Source organism: Panthera onca, chromosome C1, assembly GCF_046562875.1.
Source record: "Panthera onca isolate mPanOnc1 chromosome C1, mPanOnc1 haplotype 2, whole genome shotgun sequence".
NCBI classification, from domain to species: domain Eukaryota; kingdom Metazoa; phylum Chordata; class Mammalia; order Carnivora; family Felidae; genus Panthera; species Panthera onca.
In genome coordinates this window covers 103,510,700-103,533,819 of record NC_138346.1, presented here as the reverse complement: position 1 = coordinate 103,533,819, position 23,120 = coordinate 103,510,700, and the positions used below count along the sequence as shown (strand labels likewise).

At 35.9% G+C, this 23,120-nt stretch overlaps 1 protein-coding gene across 8 annotated transcripts in view; it reads right to left on the bottom strand.

Annotated features, from left to right (window-relative positions):
* Nucleotides 1-23,120, bottom strand: part of EPB41L5 (erythrocyte membrane protein band 4.1 like 5) — a 140,594-nt gene that overhangs the window by 67,563 nt on the left and 49,911 nt on the right. For all 8 annotated transcript variants that reach the window (XM_078451378.2, XM_060625466.3, XM_078451377.2 and 5 more), the window contains exons 10-16: nt 22,533-22,621; nt 19,781-19,850; nt 14,076-14,245; nt 12,788-12,894; nt 10,941-10,968; nt 3,755-3,797; nt 3,194-3,309 (exon numbers count right to left, since the gene is read on the bottom strand). In XM_078451378.2, coding sequence (XP_078307504.1) covers nt 3,194-3,309; nt 3,755-3,797; nt 10,941-10,968; nt 12,788-12,894; nt 14,076-14,245; nt 19,781-19,850; nt 22,533-22,621 — 623 coding nt within the window. The remainder of the gene's footprint in view (nt 1-3,193; nt 3,310-3,754; nt 3,798-10,940; nt 10,969-12,787; nt 12,895-14,075; nt 14,246-19,780; nt 19,851-22,532; nt 22,622-23,120) is intronic.

The window sequence follows — 23,120 nt, the reverse complement described above, 5'->3', positions numbered from 1 at the left end:
CTGTCCCTGATGCTGGTATCAAAATCAAAGGTAGAAATGTTGTTTGAAGTTCTAATAAAAAGGAAAAAAATATAACTGACTTCACTCAGATATTTAAAAGGACAATTTGGGGTGCCTGGGTGGGTCAGTTAAGCGCCCAACCCTTGATTTCGGCTCAGGTCATGATCTCACAGTTCATGAGATGGAGTCCCGTGTTTTGCTCCGCACTGACAACGAGGAGCCTGCTTGGGGCTCTGTCTCCCTTTCTCTCTGCCCCTTCCCTGGCTCATGCTCACACACTCTCCTCCCCCCCGCCAAATAAATAAACAAACATTTAAAAAAATTATAAAATACAAGGACAGTTCTAAATTACGGATAAAGGCACACATAGAAAAGGGCAACTGTGAGAATTATTCCCCAAATTAAGGGATTTCACAAAACTGAAACCCAGGAAACAAAATTCCACAACTACCTTCAGAGGCCATGTAATTTTACATCAATGTTTCCAATTAACAATGGAGAATTGCTATTCCTTCTATAATCAAAGTTCACAGGACCTCAGAATAAAATTCAACAGGTACAGATAATGTGATGAGACTATAAAGCCCCTCCAAGGAACAGTTTAGTAAGTATATTAAGAAACCTTTTATCACACAGTGCTATAGAATAGACCTGCAGAACTATGAGAATGAAGCATGCATACAAGCAGTTCCTGGTTAGAAATAACCAGAGTCCTCCAGTAGAAAGAAAACATTTGTCACGGTTCAGAAGATCAAGGTTTTTCAACACAGCAATAAGGGCAGCACATATTTAAGACAATTACAAAGAAAAAAAAAAATCATCCCAATTATAAAAGAGGTCTAAAACTAGACTTTTAAATACGACACTTTTCTAACTCAATTGAAACATGAATCTTCACCTTTCTTTCCTTAGGGAAATTGAAAAGAAATTAGCTAAAAGGATTTTAGAATAAATTTGAACTTTTTTTTTTTTTTTTTACAATAAAATCATCTTTTCTTCAACCGATACACAATTTGTTCATCAAATCTATCCCATAAAATTCATGACCCTCAACACACAGACTCTGAAAACTTAGGACATTAAATTAGGTTTATGTTTTCCCCAATATAGGCAAGATTTCGCAAATATTATTCGATTTTGTTTTTGTTGTTTATAAATGGTTTAATGGGTTTAAAATACATAAACTGTTTCTCAAAAGGTGATACTCTAAATAATCAAGACTCTAAATATCTACATTACCGGTTATCAAATCATTTACTGAAATAATGGTGCCATTTAGAACATACTAGCAAGAGAAAGCTAAAGAACTGAATGTGAAGTAGGTTTAGATTAAAATGGTTAAAATTTATCTACCTGATTATAGTCTATTATTCTGCCCAATTGTTCAAATCTAGGGAGCATTTCCAAATTTTATTAACTTATCACTTTCTAAAGGAGGACTGTTTTATATTCACTTAAAAGCATTAATAACAAGCAAAGCATGCAGAAACAAAAAGTGAAATAGAAAATGCACTTTAAATTCAGGCTGGGGAATCCATTAGCTCCAAAACAGATCAGCTGTATATTCAGTTCCACGCCACTGCTGACATACACTGAGACTCATTAGGTTTTCAGGATCATCATTTTACTCCATTTCAGCAAAGGAGGTCTCAGCACAAGTAAATGAAGGAAGGACACATAGCTCCAAATTTTTCATTTCCCTTGAAATTCAATACTCTCAGATTCAGTATTGTCTATTTCTAAAGGTTGTATCAAAGGAACTTAGGGCCTAATGAATCAAATTAAACAGATTTAAATATGTGCCCAGGAAAATCAGAAAACTCAATAAAGATTTAGTGTCATAATATAGTATGAAAAAAAAAACAAAAAACACCAGAAAACAAAAAACCAGACTCTCATTCCACATTAGTATAAAAGGTAAGCATGTATTAAGGCAGTTCTTTTATAGTTGAAGTCTCAGTACTGGTTTCCTTGCCAACAGACTTGGTGTTAATATCAAGGCAATAAAACATAGCTGCTTACTGGAGCTGTGTGTTCAGTAAGAAAGTGAAGAACTGTTTCTAATGGCTTAAAAAAATAAAGACTAAAATCTGATATTTAGAAGCCTCACTGTTTATACTTGAAGTGTGTGTCCACATGCACACACATACACAAAGTTCTCCTACCACACTCTCAGGTAAAAGGAAAAGGGGGAAAAAGGGGGGGGGGGGGATTCCCTCAATCTCAGAAAGTAATCAAATTATTTGGAACTGAGGTAAAAATATGCCCAACCATGAAGAGCAAAGCACCTTGCAAGTTAGTTAAGCCAAAATAACAGTGAAAAACAATTACATAGCAAAGACTGAAAATAATCACCAACCACTGTTGACCCACCACCATGAAGGAAGAACTGGTTGCACAGAAAGCTGACCAAAACCTTGAGATCACCACAGAAACTCATTAGATTTCAGGTATAAATAAACTAAGAGCAAGAGAAAAAAAGAGAAAAATCCTATAAATTATCAAGGTTCATTTCACAGACATACAACTTGAACAGATGATGCAACCAACATGACCACTTAATCAAATAATTCCCTACGAACCCTCCAAGCCACATATATTTATTTGGGAAATAACGAACCCTACTGATTACAGTCCAATAAGCCACAAAGTATTCATATTTGTGTATGAATCTAAAAAAAGACCCTGGAAATCTAAGCAAATGAAAGATCTTCTCTGTCATCAGATTCTCTCTCCAATCCCCAAAATGGAGTATTTCATGCTTTATTAGATTAGAATCATGTTTCCCTTTTGGCTTTATCTTCAGTCTCTAATGAAAAAACTCATCCAAAACAGTAGTGTTATGTTGTGTGGAATAACATATAGCAAACACATTTTCTTTATGGATCCAGAAAAGGTTCTACTGGACTAGCACTGAAGTCATTTCAGAGAACCAGCCATCAGTCTCCCAATCATACTAACCAAAATAAGGAGAGCTGACCAATGTTTTTCAATTAAATAACTGCATTCCATTCTTCACTTATATCCCTTGTTTTCCCAATTCCATTCTGACTGTTCAATAATATGTTTCTGTTCAGCTTACAAATATGAATAATTTGCTTTCAATCATTTAACGTGTTCTAAGATTATGGGTTGGGAATTTAGAATACATTAAGCAAGTAACATTTTATTCCGGTTTAAGGAGTTAACAAACCATTTCCTGTCATGCTGGTCTGTTCCAGGATTCCTTGGAAGATTCTCTATCTCTGCCAGCACAGGACCAGAGGGAACAGAAGGAACCACAGGTAGAGTAGATTTCACAGCCCAAGCCTTTGGACAGAAATTATAAAAATCATCTATTTTACTTACATAAAAGACTTCGTCACCTATAAACAGAACATTAAAATGGAATACTATCTACATATTGAACAAATAAACTGTAAACAAATGCTTGAATGTTATAGACTACCTTAGAGATAACAATAATCTATCAAAAAGATCTATCTCTAAAAGAGATAAATAATAATCTATCAGTGTCTTATTCATTTTATAGGATTTACAGGAACAGAAAATGTTCTATAGGATACCTGTCCCATTTATAACATCATAGATAATAAAATAACAAAGGGTTTCATTTTTGAGCCACTTTACAGATAAGAAAAACACACAAAACTTTCCTGAAGTTATACCACTATGAAAATTCAATTAATAATACCACTATATGTCATAATTAACTACAGTGTTCTAGTGCTTTAGAAGCTTAAGATGATCTTACCTGTTGGGAGCCATTACTCTGAGTTGAAACATTATTGTGAACACTGTAATGGGGAAAAACATCTATTAAAAAACCATATATAAAATTCTAGGGCTTCACACTGTAAGATAACACATACACTAATGAAAGTAGCTTTATTTTTAAAGGCATTGATTGTTTTGTTGCAAATAAAGAAAAAATTACTGTTGGTTCCAAAACTAAGAATGTAAGATGCTCAGAAAACATTTGCTCTCGTAGACAAACACTTGTTTTTCTACGATCTGCTCATTTGAGATTTGTATATACCTGTATTTTAACTGTGCTTTAAATGTGTAGTTCACTACTAATCTTATTCATTGGACAGGATCTGTCAAAGATAGCAAAATGAAGAGCAGCACAAATGATTCCTTAAATTCAAGGCATTAAGCACAAATATCCACATAAACTTATCTGTGCCACTTCTTTTGTATATTCACACCCTCTCACAAGATCTTCCAGTGTCATCAACAGCTCAGCATTGTATAACCCAAAAGACCTTAGTACAAACTTAAAATTAGAAACCTTTCTGTATACTTTCTGCTCCAAATAACTTATAAATGTGTCTTTAAATTTTTAGCTTAGGCTGTACTCATTTCTCTGCTCCATCCCTTCCCCCCCAAAAGCACTTAAAAACCCCAATCTTGGGGTGCCTGGGTGGCTCAGCTGGTTAAGCGAGCAACTTTGGCTCAGGTCATGATCTCACAGTTCGTGAGATCAAAGCCCTGCATCAGGCTCTGTGCTGACAGCTCAGAGCCTGGAGCCTGCTTTAGATTCTGTGTCTCCATCTCTCTCTGCCCCTCCCCTGCTTGTCTGTCTCAAAAATAAATAAACATTAAAAAAAAATAATAATAAAAAAATAAAACCTCCAATCTATAACAAAATAAAAACAAACCTCAGGGCAACTTAAAAAAAATTCAATAAAATAACTCAAAAATGACATATTATCACAACAAAACGAGGGAAAAAAAAGAGTTTACTAACTTCACACTTTCTAACATCTAACATAAGCATACTTGCATCCTGAGGTAAAGAATTCAACTAAGGCAACTGAAAAATATATTCAAAATAATGTATGTATGTACGTATGTATGTATGTGTATACATATATATACACACACAAATACGTATATATGTGTGTATATATATTTACATACATACATGTGTGTATGTGTATATGTATATGTTTACATACAAATATATGCATAAAATTCCTTGAAAGTGAGAAAATAATCTACAGATTTAACAAGAGCACTATGTCCCAGGAAAATGAGATAGAGAGTTAAATGCATTCAACACATTATTATTAAAATACTGACTTTCAAGGATAAGGGAAGAATACTTAAGGTACCCCAAGAAAATTAAAAGGAAATCACTGCCAGTATCTGGCTGGCATAGACTTCTCCATAGCAATACTCAGTATCATACCCAGCCACAATGTCATTCTAGTAAAAGGAAACACGCAAAGCTTCTCAAACCAAACTCTTAATACAATATCTAAGAGCCTTTCTTAAAGGGGTGAGAAGAAAACAAAAACTAGCTGATGAAAGGCAACAAATTAAGAAAAGATCTCAAGAATGAAGAGCCCTTGCTAAAAGACTAGGTAATGAAAAGTGAACCCATTTTATAGCTAATCATTTTATTACCTACATCTCTATTACAAGTTGAGTCACTAGAACTTGCACTAGCACTGACTGGGTTCAAATTCAAGCCGTGCCACTACCACTAGCTAGTTCTGCTCTCTAAACTTAAGGTTCTTCATCTGCGTGAAACTGTTACAGGAGGATTAAATGCATTAATATTGGCAAAACACAAATAAAACTGACGAAAAAAAGCTTTAAAAAAAATACTAGTTAGTGTGTAACTGTTGTCAAGACAATCGTAAAGTATATACTTGTCAGGTACGATTTCTTTTGACTAATGCTACTGTTCCCAGAATACATTATGCTGGTTTAAGTAACCATAATCCCAAATATTATGAAATCTCATCCAACCTGCTTGGCTGGATGATCCCCTTGGTTACTCTTTGAAGCTTTTTCTTTAACTGAGAATAACTCCAGCAGGTGATGAATAAAGATGAATAATAACATTAAAAAAAGTACTTATAGTAAGTGATCTTAACTGGATCATAGATCCTGGTTTCTAAAAATTTGAAATGTAGAAAGCACTATCTTCTCATAATTACATTCTTACACTTCCACTAATATAAAAGTGAAACACTTCTCATTACTGACCTTATCCCAGTTTCCCCTTTCAAAGGAACACCTACAATAACTGACCCCTTTTGCTCCTATACTCTGTATTCATCATTGCCTCCACCATTTTTTCTTTTCTTTTCTTTTCCATCTTCAAGATTCTGTCTGCTAAACCTGTACAAAAAGTACCAACCACTGCAATGTGGACTATCCTTTAAAATGTCACCTCTTCTTAGGATACTCTATATTAGTCAAGGCTCATGGGGAATAGTTAGGAGATAAAAGAGTACAAGGAAAACGACTGACATCAGCCAATTTAAAAACCTGTTACTCAAATAGGCACAGTACAAGGTCAAGAAGCTTTTTAGGTCAAATAGCTGTGCTTTTTCAAACAGTCCTGTTTTCCATGGTTCACTGGAGCAAAACTGTTCATGCAAACAGAACTACAAGGGCGAGAATGAAAGGGTATTCATGCCAGTCCAAACTGGTCTGGTCCTCTCAAGCCGTGTTATGTAGACTGGTAAATAACCTTCAGGAGAGCTGGGTCCCCCTCTACATTTAATTTCTAAAAGCTTATTACAAAAAATCATAAAAATAAAATATCGTTATTTAAGTATCCCATTTCTGGTGCAGTTTCCAGAGCCAAAAGCATTATTCAAGGAAAGAAAAGAAAATTTTGTCATTAAAGTTAAATTAATCTAAATTCTAGGAAAGAGATTATAAAGCTATACTCAAGTTTTGGGTCAGAAACGTGTGTTTCAAAAAATTTTTAAAGAAGGATAAATCCTTGCAAATAAAAACCTTAATTTCAACTACATATTATTGCTTGAATACTTTTACATTTCTGCTAAATTCACTAGGTTGTCATCTTTATTTTAAGCTCTAATATGCTGTACTAGCCTCTTTTTCAGGTTAAGTAAGACATGATTCATTAAACAAAAAACAAATAAAATAGTTTAAAAAGTATAGAATGCCTCTAACATTGCTCCATCATCTTTCTTAAAAGCATAGCTTATAAATTACAATGAAAATAAAAGTACAACTCACGAAAAGCAGAAAATTGTTTTTTACCTAATTAAAAATTCACAATAGAGAAAATCACTTACTTCCTCCTTACTCTATTCATTTATTTATACTTAACAACCTACTGACAGCTAAAGAAACATCAGAAGAATCCTTATTCAAGAAGCAGAGTGTTTTTATGGTGAATCAGTAATCAGCCTGACTCTAATGGCTTTCTAAGTGTGGAGGGAAGGGGAAAAACTGAATAGGACATCTCAAGGAGAGGCTGGCCATACTCAGCACCCCACAACAAATAATTTCTACTTCTGAAGAAGCTCTAGTCACACATCTGCCATATAAGAGTAGACAAGCTCAAAAGAGTTAATTAGATTTACAAGTACATCCTGAATCTGAGACACTCCAAGAGACTGGCACATAATAATAGTTGAAAAGCATTATATGAAACTATACACTGTAATATACACTATTAAAATTGAGTCATCAAAAGTAGGACTTCTAGAATGGTGGTTTGAGGACCCTTCCCGCCTGTGAAACAAACATTTTAGCTGGTGAAAATTATTAAAAAACAATCATTAAAAAGCATACATCAGTGAATAAACCATTTATTCAAGGAAATCTACTGAACCTCAGAGCTGAGTCTGGCATTTGAGCCACAATTTGCTCCCCTTCCCCATTCCCCCAAGTTCAATGTGGTGGAAGCTTTACTTCACGTGAGTGCAGCCAAGAAGACAGAGCTCTCTCCAGGCAATCCAGACTTTAAATCAGCTATTTTAAAGATGTTCAAGAACGAAAAAACCAAATCTAAAGAAGTAAGTTGGGAACACTGTCTCCATAAAAAGAAAATATCACTTGGGGCATCTGAGTGGCTCAGTCAGTTAAGTGTCTGACTTTGGCTCAGGTTATGATCTCATGGTTCATGAGTTCGAGCCCGTATTGGGCTGCTATCAGCACAGAGCCTGCTACAGATCCTCTGTCCTTCTCTCTCTGGCCCTACCCCACTCACATGTGCATGCTATCTCTCTCTCAAAAATAAATACACCTTAAAAAAAAAATGAAAGTATTTCAAAATGTATAAAAAAAAGATAATACCATTAAACAGAGACTTTACACATAAGAATCAAACCGAAATTCTTGAGTTGAAATGTACAAGAACTGAAATTTAAAAATTCACTGAAAGAACACAACACCAGGTTTGAGCAGGTTGAAGAATCAATGACTTGAAGACAGGTCAACTGAGATGATCTAGTCTGAGTAACAGAAAGAAAAAGAATGAAGAAAAATGAACAGAGACTCCAGTACCTGTGGGACACCATCAAATGTAGCAACGTGCATGTGATGGGAGTCCCAGAAGAAGAGGAAAGGAACAAAAAGATAATCTGAAGACATAATCGCTGAGAACTTCCCAAATTTGATAAAAATAATATACCAGGGAAAAGCAACCAGAAGAGGGGTCCCTGGGTGGCTCAGTTGGTTGAGCTTCCAATTCTTGATTTTGGCTCAGGTCATGATCTCATGATCATAGGACTGAGCCCCACAACAGGCTCCACGCTGGCTGTGAAGCCTGCTTAAGAGTCTCTCTCTCTAACCCTCTGACCCTCCCCCACTCATACACACATGCACTCTCTCTCTCCCTCAAAAAATAATAAAAAATAAAGTCAGACATTTAAAAAACAAAAGAAAAAAAGAGAGAGAAAAGCAACCAGAAGAGAACTGGACTGTCAATACTTGTATCAAACTTCAAAACAAAAAAATTACTAAAGGGCACATCCAGCGTGGCATGCTTTTGTGGGCCTTCAGTCGAGCAGACCCAGTGTGGTCGCTGAGCCCCGCTGCCTCCGATCACCTGCTGTAGACTTGGCTGCACCATGGAGCACCTTGACAAAGCAGCGCTAAATGCACTACAGCCGCCCGACTTCAGAAATTAAAGTTCAGGGGTGCCTGGGTGGCGCAGTTGGTTAAGTGACTGACTTCAGCTCAGGTCATGATCTCATGGTCCGTGAATTTGAGCCCCGCGTCAGGCTCTGTGCTGACAGCTCAGAGCCTGGAGCCTGCTTCAGATTCTGTGTCTCCCTCTCTCTCTCTCTCTGTTCCTCCTCTGCTTGTGCTCTATCTCTGTTTCTCAAAAATAAATAAATGTTAAAAAAAGAAAAAAAAAAAAAGAAAAAAATGAAAGTTCATTAGCATCTACCCTGAAGACGCTCCTGTTCTTCACAGCTTTAATGATCACTGTACCTCGTGGGTTGTATTTCACGACTAAATCTTATGCTTTTGAAGGTGCCTTTGGGATGTCCAATAAGGACAGCTATTTTTATGCTGCTATTGTTGCGGTGGTCATCATCCATGTGATGTTGGTCCTTTTGTTTATGTGGCCTGGAATGAAGGCTCACGACAGTGGCGAGAAGACAAACAGGATTAAATCGAATTATCACCTTTTGATAGCATTAAATTGATTTTTTTAAATGGTAAATGCGCCTGGGATATTGATGATTTCAATAAAGTTGAGGCCATGTTAAAATCAATAATAATAATTTTAAAAAATAAAGCAAAAAAATTACTAGAGAAGAAGAGTGACATTTTATCATAATAAGAGAGTCAAACAATTATAAATACATATGCACTTAACAAAAGCCCCAAACTGAAAGAATTGGAAGAGAGAAATACACAACTAAGCAACAGTTATTGGAGGTTTCACAACCTTACTCTTAATAATGGATAGAATTAGGAAAAAGGTCAACAATGAAATAGAAGTCCTGAGCAGTATTACACCAAGTAGACCTAACAGACATTTACAGAACATAACATTCAATAACGGCAGAATATCCATTCTTCTCAAGTGCATATAGACCATTTTCTGGAATAAGCCATATGCTAAGCCATAAAACAAGTTTCTTTATAAGGATCAACATCATACAAAGTATGTTCTCTAACCATGTGGAATAAAAGCACACACACAAAAAAAATAAGAGAGGAATAGTTAAGGTATTCACAAATATGTGGAAATCAAGGAACACATTTCCAAGTAACCAACGGGTCAAAGAAGAGATCAAGAGAAACAGGAAAATAATTTGGGATAAATGAAAATACAATATACCAAACTTACAGAATGTGATTAAAGCAGCGCTTGGAAGAAAATCTATAGCAATAAATGTTATGTTAAAAAAGAATAAAGACCTCAAATAACCTAATTTCCCACCTTAAGACACTAGAAAAAGAAAAGCAAACTAAACCTAAAGCAAGCATAAGAAATGAAATAATATAGCAGAGAGAAAATCAATAAACTTGAAAAATGAGTAAGAATCAATGAAACCAAAAGCTGGTTCTTTGAAACAGCCTACAAAATGGACAAACTTTTACCTAAACTAACCAAGGTGGGGGGGATGGGGAGGGGACCCTCAAATTACTAAAATTAGAAATGAATGAGGAGGGGTGCCTGGGTGGCTCAGTCAGTTGAGAGTCTGACTCTTAATTTTGGTTCAGGTCATGATCTCGTGGTTCGTGGGTTCAAGCCCCGCATTGGGCTCTGCACTGACGGCAAAATGTTAGTGAGCCAAATCCAGCAACATGTAATATAAAGAATTATACACCATGACCAAGTAGGGTTTATCCCAGGAATAAAATTAATTGCTTATCTGCAAATAAAACTTTGTTCTTTGAGCTCCCTGTGTGCAAGAATCCTAATTTATTCATCTTTATATCCTCAGTCACAGGCCAATAACAAATGTAGGTCATTCTCATTATAAATAGTATATCCACCCCCCAACCCAGTCTTTATTTCTAAATTGCTTTATTTTTCTTTGTCAATTTTATCTGGCATTACATCTGTTCCCTGCTATATTCCCAATGCTAAGGAACAACTTAATACGTTGACAGGTCTTCAACAAGTATTTGTTTAATTAATGACAGCAACTACATGAATTCTAAAACATGTTCCTAAGTTGTAAGACACTACTCACCTGAATTCTTCAGGTTTTGCTGTACTTGCTGACATGGGGAAAAAAAGAAAAAGAAAAGAAAACATCCCATTAGTTTCCTCTTATATGGTAAGCTGCTTCACTATTCATAAAAGTAAATCTAGACTGGTTGTTTTAGGTTTGTTTATTTATTTTGAGAGAGAGAGAGAGAGAGGGAGTAAGCAGGAGCGGAGCAGAAAGAGAGCAAGAAAGAGAATCCCTACAGGCTCCCCGCCATCAGTGCGGAGCCCAACTCAGGGCCTGAACCCATGAACTGTGAGATCATGACCCGAGCTGAAACCAAGAGTCAGATGCTTAATCACACAGGCACCCAGGACTGTTTTTTCAAGCCATGTTTCCCAACTATAGATTTAAAAACCTTCCTTTGACAAAATGTTCTAGGATTCACATCACTAAAATCAATAGTGACAATTATTTCCATTTTAAAAATAAAGCAATAAAATAAATACCATCTTCTTTTAAAACAGAACCACCTGCAAGCCTCCTAGAGTGAGTTATATCACAACAAAATAGAACATGAGAGGTAACTCAGGGTTTTAAACCATCACAAACTAAAATGGTCTCATTAATAGCTATATGTTATTTGATTTATAGCCACAAAACTTATGAATATAAATCGTTTTTTAAGTCAAACATCAGATCATGTTACTGGACAACTGGGATGACCCTAACATCAGATATACTTAAAATTCAATCTGTATTTTGATACAAACTCAGACTCAAAACCAAACACAAGTTTTAGTTTAAAATCAAGCTTTTTATTACATAAATTAAATGTACAATAAATTTAAACACTATTTAACAGAATCTTATTATAATGTTATACAAAATAACATTTTTTAAGTTTATTTTGAGAGCGAGAGAGAGAGGGAGCACATGCACGTGCATGTGCACAAGTGGGGGAGGGGCTGAAAGAAAAGAAGAGAGAATCTCAAGCAGGTTCTGCACTGCCGGTCCAGAGCTGGACTTGGGGATCAAACCCACAAACATGAGATCATGACCTGAGCTGAAATCAAAGAGTTGGACACTCAATCAACTGAGCCACCCAGATGCCCCTTGGCATAATTTTTACTTAAAATGTATTCATCGTAAACCAGTGGTTTTTTTTAAAGTTCTTAAAGACATTTGAGAGATTTTTTTTTTTTTTTTTTTTTTTTTTAAGTAAACTCCACACCCAGCATCGAGCCCAACTCAGGCTTGAACACAAGACTCAGATCAAGACCTGAACTGAGACCAAGAGTCAGATGCTTGGGGTGCCTGGTTATCTCAGTCAGTTAAGCATCTGACTCTTGATTTCAGCTCAGGTCATGATCTCAGGGTTTGTGAAATCAAGCCCAGCGTCGAGCCCAGCATCAGGCTGTGCGCTGACAGCACAGAGCTGGCCTGGGATTCTCACCCCCTCTCTCTGTCCTTCCCTTGTATGCGTGCTCTCTCTCAAAATAAATAAACAACAAACAAAAAAAAAAAAGATGCTTAACTGACTGAGCCACCAGGCGCCCTGAGAGATTATTACAAATGCAAAAATCAGGAAGTCAAAAAGGGAAGGGAAGGTGTTAATCTACAGAACTAAAATAGCACAAACAAAAACTGAACACAAATTCAAAATAGTGTCTGAACTGGGATTAACACAAAGTTTAATCTCAGCAACAACATAAGCAATTTTTCCATTTTCTTATATTGATTCTGTCATAACCAAAGTTAATTAACAAGGGTACTTTAGTTGACTGGAATAAGCTTAAGGTTCAGATAACTTCCTTTCAAGCAAACAATACCAGCACACAACGGACTGTCAAGGAAGAACTGTCCTTTGAAACAGGACTGCATCTCACCTTTCATTTGTAGAGTTCGTCGAGAATATCGTTTGCTGGGTCTTCTTTCAAAGGATGTTGATCTTCTTGCTTTATTGGTTTTTGTGGTCTGATACTCCGTTTTCCCACTAAAATAAATGAGGCATATTAACAAGAATAAGAGAATTTGAGGCCTACAGTAATCAGATACACATGAGAAAAAGTCTATATTAAGACTGTTCTTAAAAGAACCCGCCTGAGCTTCATCCTGAAGGAACTACTACGAACAGGCTTGATGTCTGTCTTTACCACATCATGCTTCTACTCTTTAGGCTTGTGCGAAATACACAACGTACAAATTATATTGTTTTTTTTCTTAAACATGCATATAACTAAGAATATACTGGGTAAGTTTGGAATATCTGTACTCTTATGCAACTCTTTTCCCCTCCTTATTCATTTACCTCATGCAAAATATGCAATTAACTCAAGATTTTCTGTTATTTATTCTAATTGTGATACATTTTTCAGATAATTTTCCAGAAATATTTAAAACTATTTCCCATTCTCTTTGATTTGCATTTAAATTCTGTTAAGAAAATGCCTCCTCACTTTTAATATAGGTAGAATAGAGCTCTACTTACATGAATCCCACCCACACAATCAACTATCAACAATATGGAATAGTATCCATTCCTACTTTAAATCACAGTGACTCTCATGACATGATGAAAACTCCTAATGATCTACTCTCAGGTAAACCAAAACATTTCTAATTTATGACCAACACACAAGGAGTCTATAAAAATAACTTCATTTTTATAAAGGACCAGAAATGTTACTCAGATGCATTTCCCACTCAGCGCACAATACCTTTTTTCTATATGGTATTCAGCTAATGGATGGAGACTCTTTAAAAACTCTTATTATATGAATTTAAATGGATGATTAACATATAAAGTAAATGTCAAGAGGGATACAGAATCCATTATATCATTACAATGTTTCATTGGCTATTCAAGAAACTACAACCACGCTGTCAGCATGGAGCCTGCTTGGGATTCTGTCTCTCCCCCTCTCTGTCCCTCCCCTGTTTGCTCTCTGTAGCTCTCAAAATAAATAAAAATAAACTTTAAGAAAAATGAAATTACAACCAATAACAATACTACTTTGTCTTTTAATCTGGCCAGTGGAAAACATTGGAAACCACTTTGTTTCTATGCCTTGGTTTCTACATCTGTAAAATGAGAGGTCAACCTAAACTTTTTGCTTTATGAAAGAACAGATATTCTTTCATATGAAAATTATGAAAGCAGATATTGACATTCACCTATATCTAAATCGTGATCCTAGTCGAATAAATCCCGATCGATGAGAACTCTTTTGGACTGGGCCTCGGAGGCGAAAGAAGGCATGATGTTCCACAGCACATTTCCATAAATGTTTGCACGCTTTTGGATGATCCAATCTAAAGACAAATGTATGCTCCTGCTCTTTGCCCTGGAAAAAAAAAAAAAGGATGTAAAGAGAGGTAATTATTAGGTTAAACAGTCCTTTCTGTCCCTTGTTACTCAGCTATAAATACAATCACAGCAATACCAAGAACAGAATAATAAAGCATCTAGTTTGCTCTCGGAAACTAAGACATTCTCTATAGCTACCTACATAAAAAGGCAGAGTTGAAATCAAGCTGTCCACTTTCACAGCCAATATAAAATTATTCCTAAGAGGGTCATCTCTACTTACATGATCTCATTTCTTAGAGAAACATAAAAATAAGGCTTTATTTGCCATACTTTGGATAAATATATAATTATCATGGAAAGGATCATACAAGATGTGGCAATATATATCAACAGACTTAAAAAGGTGCATATTCTTGGGGCACCTGGGTGGCTCAGTCAGTTAGGCATTCGACTTCGGCTCAGGTCATGATTTGACAGTTGGTGGGTTCAAGCCTCGTGTCGGGCTCTGTGCTGACAACTCAGAGCCTGGAGCCTGCTTCAGATTCTGTGTCTCCCTCTCTCTCTACTCCTCCCCCGCTCTTGCTTCTGTTTCTGTCTCTCAAAAATAAATAAAAATGTTAAAAAAAAAAAAAAAAAAAAAAAAAAAAAACGGTGCACATTCTTTGTCACAGTAACCATATTCCTGGGAATCCAAATAATAATTAACATTCATAGCCACTTTTTAAGGATTTCACATGGATTAACTCAATGAACAGATATTATCATTAGCTCCATTTCATAGATAGGGAATTGAAGCTCAAGAAATAAAGCCCAAGGTCACAAAGAGGAAATCAGAACCTAACTATTTGTGCTCCAGGACCTGGTGGTAACAATTAAGCTTTACCATCTGTTTAGGGAGAAAGATTTTCTTAACACCAAAATGTATATCCAAAGATTTTCTTCACAATCTCATTTATAATAGTAAGTATTGCAATAAAACACTAAATGTCCAAAACAAATTATCAGTAAATAACATTAAAAATGATACAAAAAGATAAATGAGGGGTGCCTGGGTGGCTCAGTCGGTTAAGTGTCCAACTTCAGCTCAGGTCATGATCTCAAGGTCTGTGAGTTCGAGCCCCACGTTGGGCTCTGTGCTGACAGCTCAGAGCCTGGAGCCTGCTTCAGGTTCTGTGTCTCATTCTGTCTCTGCCCCTCCCCTGCTCACACTCTGTCTTTTTCTCTCTCAAAATAAACATTAAAAAAAAATTTTTAATAAATTAAAAAAAAGATAAATAAAAGAATGAATAAATGCACAATTGTTTATTCACATTATAAAATACCATATATAGGTTAAAATGAATGAACTGATATCTACATGGCTACACCTATTTAGGTAAACTAAGTAAACTGCCAAATATATATATATATATATATGATTTCTGTAAATTTCAAAAACAATTCCACCATGTATTATGATGTATTTATATTTGGAAAAAGGAAGTATGAGAATGACACCCTCAAGAATGATGGCTAGCTAGAGGATTATACCTCACTGTACTGAACACAGTTTTTTTTTTTTAAGTTTATTTATTTTTAGAAAGAGCACGAGTGGGGAAGGGGCAGAGAGAGAGAGAGAGAGAGAGAGCGCGCGCGCGCAGGGGAGGGGCAGAGAGAGAGAGAGGGAGAGAAAGAACCCTGATGCGGGCTCAAACTAACAAACCATGAAATCATGACCTGAGCTGAAATCAAGAGTCAGACGCTTAACCAAATGAGCCACCCAGATATCTCTGAATACACCGTTATGGTTATCCCAAAAATGTTACTCTAGATGAGTAAAATGGGTATCAGGTTTTCTGATACAACTCTGCAGTACACTTCAAATATTTTACAAATTAAACTATATTTTAAAATGACTATCTATATGTAGTTATTTCATGACCTTGATATAGGCAAAGATTCCTAAATTTGAAGACACAGAAAGTACTGACCACAAAGGAAAATAGTTATAAACTCTATTACATTAAAATTGAAACACTCTACCCAAAACATACTATTAAAGGAATCAAGGCAAGCCAAGAAGAAGATACTTACAACACACAGATCTGCAAAGAACTGATGTCCACAATACATAAGAACTTCAATGAGGAAAAAGAGCACATGACCCAAGAGAAAAATAAGCAAAAGACTTGAACAGCCACTTCATAAAAGAGAATACTTAAATATTAAATAAATTTATAAATAAGCACTAAACAAATAGTGATCAGGGGAATGCAAGTGAAAACCACAAAACCATTCTATGAACAGAATGGCTACAAGGAAAAATACCAAACATTAGCCAAAAAAGAACAAATGGAACTCTCTTACATTGTAGGTGGGAATGCAAATGTGTATCAACACTTTTGAAAACAGTTTGGCAGTATCCACTAAAACCAAACACATGCATACCCTAGTCTTCAGAGCAGCACTTTTAATAGTGAAAACTAAACTCAACAGTCCATCAACAACAGGATGGATAAATAAGTGCAATCTATACGTAAAAAGGAATATTACTGGGGTGCCTGGGTGGCTCAGTCGGTTGGGTGTCCAACTTTGGCTCAGGTCATGGTCTCACGGTTTGTGGGTTCGAGCCCCGCTGGGCTCTGTTTTGACAGCTCAGAGCCTGGAACCTGCTTCAGATTCTGTGTCTCCTCCTCTCTCTGCCCCTCCCATGCTCATGCTCTATCTCTTTCTGTCTCTCAATAATAAATAAACGTTTTTTTAAAAAAAAGCAATACTATGTAACAGTAAGAACGAGCCTACTATAGCAACCAGCTGCAAGAGGGCGAAGGCTCACAAATATAAATAAAGAGAAGTCAGACACAAAGAGAACAGTCAGGTTTCATTCAGATTGAGTTTAAGATATAAACAAAAACCAGTGTATGGTGGTAAAGTCAGAAGAACAAGAAAAAACCTTTGGAGGACTATACCTGGTGGGAGGCACAAGAGTGTATAATTCTAGTAGTATTCTATGTCCCCAACTGGGTGCTGGTCATATAGGTGTTCGTGGAAATCCAACAAGCTGCCCACTTGTTTTTGCACTTATCTGAATGTATATTATACTTCAGTGAAATTGACGAACAAAAAATACACATAGAAAAAACCATGGAGAAACATATAACCTCAAAGGAGGAAAAACCCTTCCATAATCCATGAAAGACTGATGAATTTGCCTATTTAAATTTTTTTAAAGCATGTGGCAAAAATCACAATAAATAACATTAAAAGATGAACAACTATTAGATACAGTATTTACAATTTCTATGAAAAAGGGCAAAATAAACCAGTAAGAAAAAAGGCCCAATGACAAAATGGGCAAAGGGTATGAATAGAGAGTTTGGAGAAAAGGAAATATAAATAACAAAATATATGAAAAGATGTTCAATATCACCCATAAAAACAGAAATACAAATTAAACCTACAGTGAAATTCCATTTTTTACCTTTCAGATTAAAATGTGACAACTCCCTCTGAAGAAACAGGTTTGATCCTTCATAGGATCTCTGTTATCTAGGACAAGTGCACATAACCATTTGAACCAGCAAATCCACCTCCAGGAAACTATCCTACAGATATTTGCCGATGTACAAATTCATGCATATATAGTGAATAAATGTTGAGAATGTATTAAATAATTTAGGGTACATCCACACAGAATACTATGCAGTTTAGTTTGCTTTTTAATTTAAGAACAAAGAAGCATTCTACATACAGATATGGAAAATATTCCAAAAGTTATAATGTAAAGTTTAAAAAGGGTTAGTACACAGTCTAAAGGCATGGTAACTTCTGTATAAAAAAGAACAGATACACATATTTGCACATGTGTGTGTGTAAAATACCTTCAAAAAGATATCCAAGAAGGTAATACTATATAAGATCTAATTTAAAATGCCATCAATTGTAAAATGTGCATTTTATGGCCCAAGTAAGAACAAGTGTCACCAATTAAATTATGACCATATTTCCTTATCACAAAGAATTGTATTTTATTCTTCCTGAAAAAATGCCTTTGGATTTCGATACAAATATCATGCAATCACATATGTGCTTACATAAAAAGGAAAATCGTAAAATAAGTTTTTACATACGAAATCTGCAGCTTCTGACTCATTGTTAACTCATTTGTTGATGATGCAATGATCATCCTCTGTGCCATCAGATTTAATTTTTTTTAATGTTTATTTTCGAGAGAGAGACAGAGACAACAGAGTGCAAGTGGGGGAGGGGCAGAGAGAGAGAGGGAGATACAGAATCCGAAGCAGCCTCCAGGTTCTGAGCTGTCGGCACAGAGCTCGACACAGGGCTTGAACTCACAAACCATGAGGTCATGACCTGAGCTAAAGTCAGACACTTAACCAATGCACCCAGGCACCCCAATAGATTTCTTTTTTTTTTAATTTTTTTTTTAATGTTTATTTTTGAGAGAGAGAGAAAGACAAAGCATGAGCAGGGAAGAGGCAGAGAGAGGGGGAGAATCCAAAGCAGGCTCCAGGCTCTGAGCTGTCAGCACAGAGCCCAACGTGAGGCTCAAACTCATGAGCTATGTATGAGATCATGATCTGAGCCAAAGTCAGATGCTTAACTGACTGAACCACCCAGGTGCCCCCTCAATAGATTTCTTTTTAAAATGGTCTGTTGCCTCTATAATTTCCTTCTAAGCTGGGTGAAAGGGCAATCCTTTGCATTGTCTTAGTAATAAAACTTAGTAATATCACTGTTTTGTCTAATTTTCCAAATCTTCTTTTAGGTTTTGCTAAGTAGTCCTTCTCACACATCATTGTGCATGCAATTGCTGAACTTGCTTTTATCTATATCCATCTATATGTATATATGTGTTTCAATTTATTTCTTTGCAAGGAATAAAGTTATTATTTTTTTTTTAGTTCATTCATGATTCTGTGAGTTATGATAAATGGCATGGAGTCTAGGAACTACCACCAAAATCTGGTTATAGAAAAGTTATCTCATTCCCCTAAATTCCCTTTGCTGTTTCTTTGTAGTCAAGCCTCCTCATTCTCCCTAATCCCAAACAGTGATCTGTTCCATTATTATAGGATTGCCCTCCCCAGATCAAGTCATAATTTTCTGAGTCTGGCTTTTTTCACCTAGCATAATGCATCTGAGACACATTCATGTTGTGTTTATCAATCGGGAACTACAGTTAACCGGAAAAAAAAAAAAAAAAAAAGTAAGCCTTAATTGAGAAGATTTTATTAAAGAATATGAGTTTGGAAACCCTTATAAAAGAATAATAGGAGTGTCTGGGCGGCTCAGTCAGTTAAGTGTCCAACTCTTTATTTCGGCTCAGGCCATGACCTCATGGTTGTGAGATCAAGCCTGGCATTGGGCTCTGTGCTGGGCATGGAGCCTGCCTGGGACTCTCTCTCTATCCCTCTCTCTCTCTGCCCCTCTCCAGCTTGCATGCACATTCTCCCTCTCAAAAAAAAAAAAAAAAAAAAAAAAAAAAAAAGAAAAGAAAAGAAAAATTAGACTTGAGTTACCACATAACATAGTCATTGTTAAATAAATAATGCAATACAATTCCTACCTGATCATCATCTTCTACAACCACCAGGGTTAATTTATTCTTCTTAAAATCCAACCTGGTTATCTTGGGCCTATAACAATATTAGAACAAAAGCCAGATTTCAAATAAATGTCCTCTAAATTAAAATTTTTGCTGTTATTTCCAGTATATCAATCATCTAACAGCTGAACTGTAAATTGATTAAGAGGGTGTTTACCCTCTTTACCTGTACTGCCCACCAACAAAGCCTCTAATCTAAAAAAATATTTAGGATAACAGAAAAAAAACATTTCAAAAGCAGGATCTCTAACAAAACTGACGCTGCACAAATATCAGACAGTAAAAATGTTACAAAAAAAAAGAAAATGAAGAAATCCATTTAATATTTTATAGGTTCCCAGCTATGGTACAAGAGATTCCCCAGGCCTAGTGTAGAGCAGCAGCATAGGAACTGGATACAGACAGACAATAAAGGTTTTCTAAAAGGCATAAATGAAAACAAATTTTTGATTACGACCTGCAACTTTATTTTCTGTATCAATTTGTTTGAGGAAGTACCTCTTTAAAAAAAAAAAGAAAAAAGGTTTTTTAAACCTCACTTTATGGCCCCTTTTCCAACTCTATCACCCACCTGTACTGAAATCCTCAACAACCTACCACATGTGAACTTTGCACTTCTGCAAACTGTGAATGTCAAAACAATGAAACTCTCATTCTCTCTAATTTTTAAATATAACTTATACAAAATACAATTGTAAAACATAACTTTTTTATAAGAGTTGTACTAAAATAGTAAGTAACTAAGCACAATAGGTGGAGCAGGAGGGGAAGAACTAGCACTTAAGTGTAACAAATACTTACATAAAGCCTATCAAGTGTCAGGTAACCTTCTAAGTGTACTATACGTATTAATTCAACAGATCCTCACAACAACCTTAAGAAGTGATACAAAAGATGCTTTCTTCAACTCTCCAGCTACAGCATTCTCTGGCCATGAAGTATGTTCCATCTGCCCACAAGGCAAGCTGGAAGTGTCAGAGAATTAACACTCAAAGACTGGATGAATAAATGCCCCAAAGCTCCTTCACCTATCAAGGGACAACTGTGAAGGTATTCCACTCAAGTCTCTCAGAAAGTCCCTAGCATGGATACCTGAATTCCAAAATAAATGAAATCTATCTTCAACTTTTTGAGGGAAAATAATTTTCAAACCTAAAATTCTATTCTCAGCCCAATTACCAAGAAAGCATAAGAGAAGAATAAACCATTTTAAGGCATCCAAGGATTCAAACAATTTATCTCCTACACCCTGCTTTTCTTAGGCAGTTAGTTACCTGAGGATATAGATCAGAAAAAACAAAAGGAAGGAAAATATGGGACGAAGATACAGGATCCTAGCTGAAAAAACAGACAAAAGCTGTAGAGCAGCCTGGAGAGCAGACAATTTCAACGGGAACAGAAAAATCATTTAATGCAACCCTGAGGATCTGAAAGAACGTAAGGATAAGTCAAAGGCAGGTAATTTAAAGCACTGTGTGGGATGTAAGAAACTGAGGGGGAAGCCAAAAACTCCAGGAAAAACAAAAACCTATACAGAAAGAAAATGTAATTCCAGTTGTGAGTTCAAGTATTTCCAGACTGATCAGAAAGAAAGGATCATGACCTAGCTCTATTGTACAACAAACTTTACTGACAGGTGTTTGGACAGGGTTGCATGAAAAGGAAGCCCTTGACAACAGGAGATCCTCCAGAGGTGGCTGCACAAAGCTACCCCCAAAGCAGGGGAGACAGCAAGGGAACTTGTAGGAGAGAAGGGAATCAGAGAGGGGGTTTGGGTTTCTATGCAATGGCATTCAGCAGCAAGCGGGAAGTCTCTAGGTCAGAGAGTTCCGAAGGGCAGTAGTGGTTTGGTGTCTTTTATAGCTACAGGATTTGTCATATCTCTGACCAGCTGATGGCAGATACAGTTTATAGGGGGACATGCAAAGCAGGAAGGCTCTAAATGATTAAAAATAAACTTATTGGGCTATATTTAAAGTAACTGGATATATAAGAAATTGAGTTTGGTGCTGGTGGGCTTTGAGCTAACCATCCTGGCATGCTGTGAAGAAGTAAACAACATAGAGGCCCTTTAACTCATGTATATAACACCAGTACAGTGGGAAGTTCTCCACCATTTCAGATACAGGGATAACAATATGAACACTATTTCCTGATTTTCTACTTTTAGAACAAACCAGGCAAGATGTGAAGAACTTTACTATGGCTACGAAATCCAAGTAAAATCTATTCCTTGATAGGAAATGCAAATACAATTTTAAACTATGAGTTAAGTTGGGACCTAAAAAGAGAAGCACAGCTTAAAAGGAGGGGTAAATATTTTCCTCTTACACACCAGGGAATATGGGGTAATATGACTGTGGAACAAGAAGTCCTAAAAGTAGTGATGTAATAACTATACGACATGAGAGTGTCCATGTGAACATTTAATACATGTAGAAATAAAAAATATGTATCAAGAGATGTATATTGACATACCTTGAAACTAATGAAAAAATGGATGGAAGAGTTTTAAAAATTACCCCTGGGGGATGGGACTAAGAAGGGCTAAGGAGTATGACAGGAGACAGGTGATTTTTATTATCTTTTCAGAATTATTTGATCTCCAAACTCTATTTTATGTATTAACTTGAAAGAAATGTTTTTACTCATTAAAAAAAAACAACAACAAAAAAAAAAACCTGTAAGTATCTGTAATATTAACTCTACTTACCAAAAAAATAGGCCAATTTTGGTCTCTCCTTCAAAAACAAGGACTCCTGTTGGGGTCAGTCCCAAGCTATAGTCATTTCCATCTCTAGCCTAATTTAAGGAAAGCAAAACATGTTAACTTTATTTGCATAAGACAGATATCACATTTTCACACAAAAGTTTATTTTCACATTGAATTGTATTAACTATATACAGGCTACTATTAATATGCAAAATGTTTTCAACAAATAGAAATATCCAAAATAACATTCTCAGGAAAATTCATGCATACATTTAGTTCACCGTTAACACCATAGTCTTTTTTTTTTCTTCAATATATGAAATTTATTGTCAAATTGGTTTCCATACAACACCCAGTGCTCATCCCAAAAGGTGCCCTCCTCAATACCCATCACCCACCCTCCCCTCCCTCCCTCCCCCCATCAACCCTCAGTTTGTTCTCAGTTTTTAAGAGTCTCTTATGCTTTGGCTAACACCATAGTCTTAAGGTAGGTCATCAATGAAAATACACAGGTGTACTTCCACAACAAAGAAAGCTCTTTGCAGATTCTGCCTATATTCTATTCACCACTTAAATCACCATTTTTAA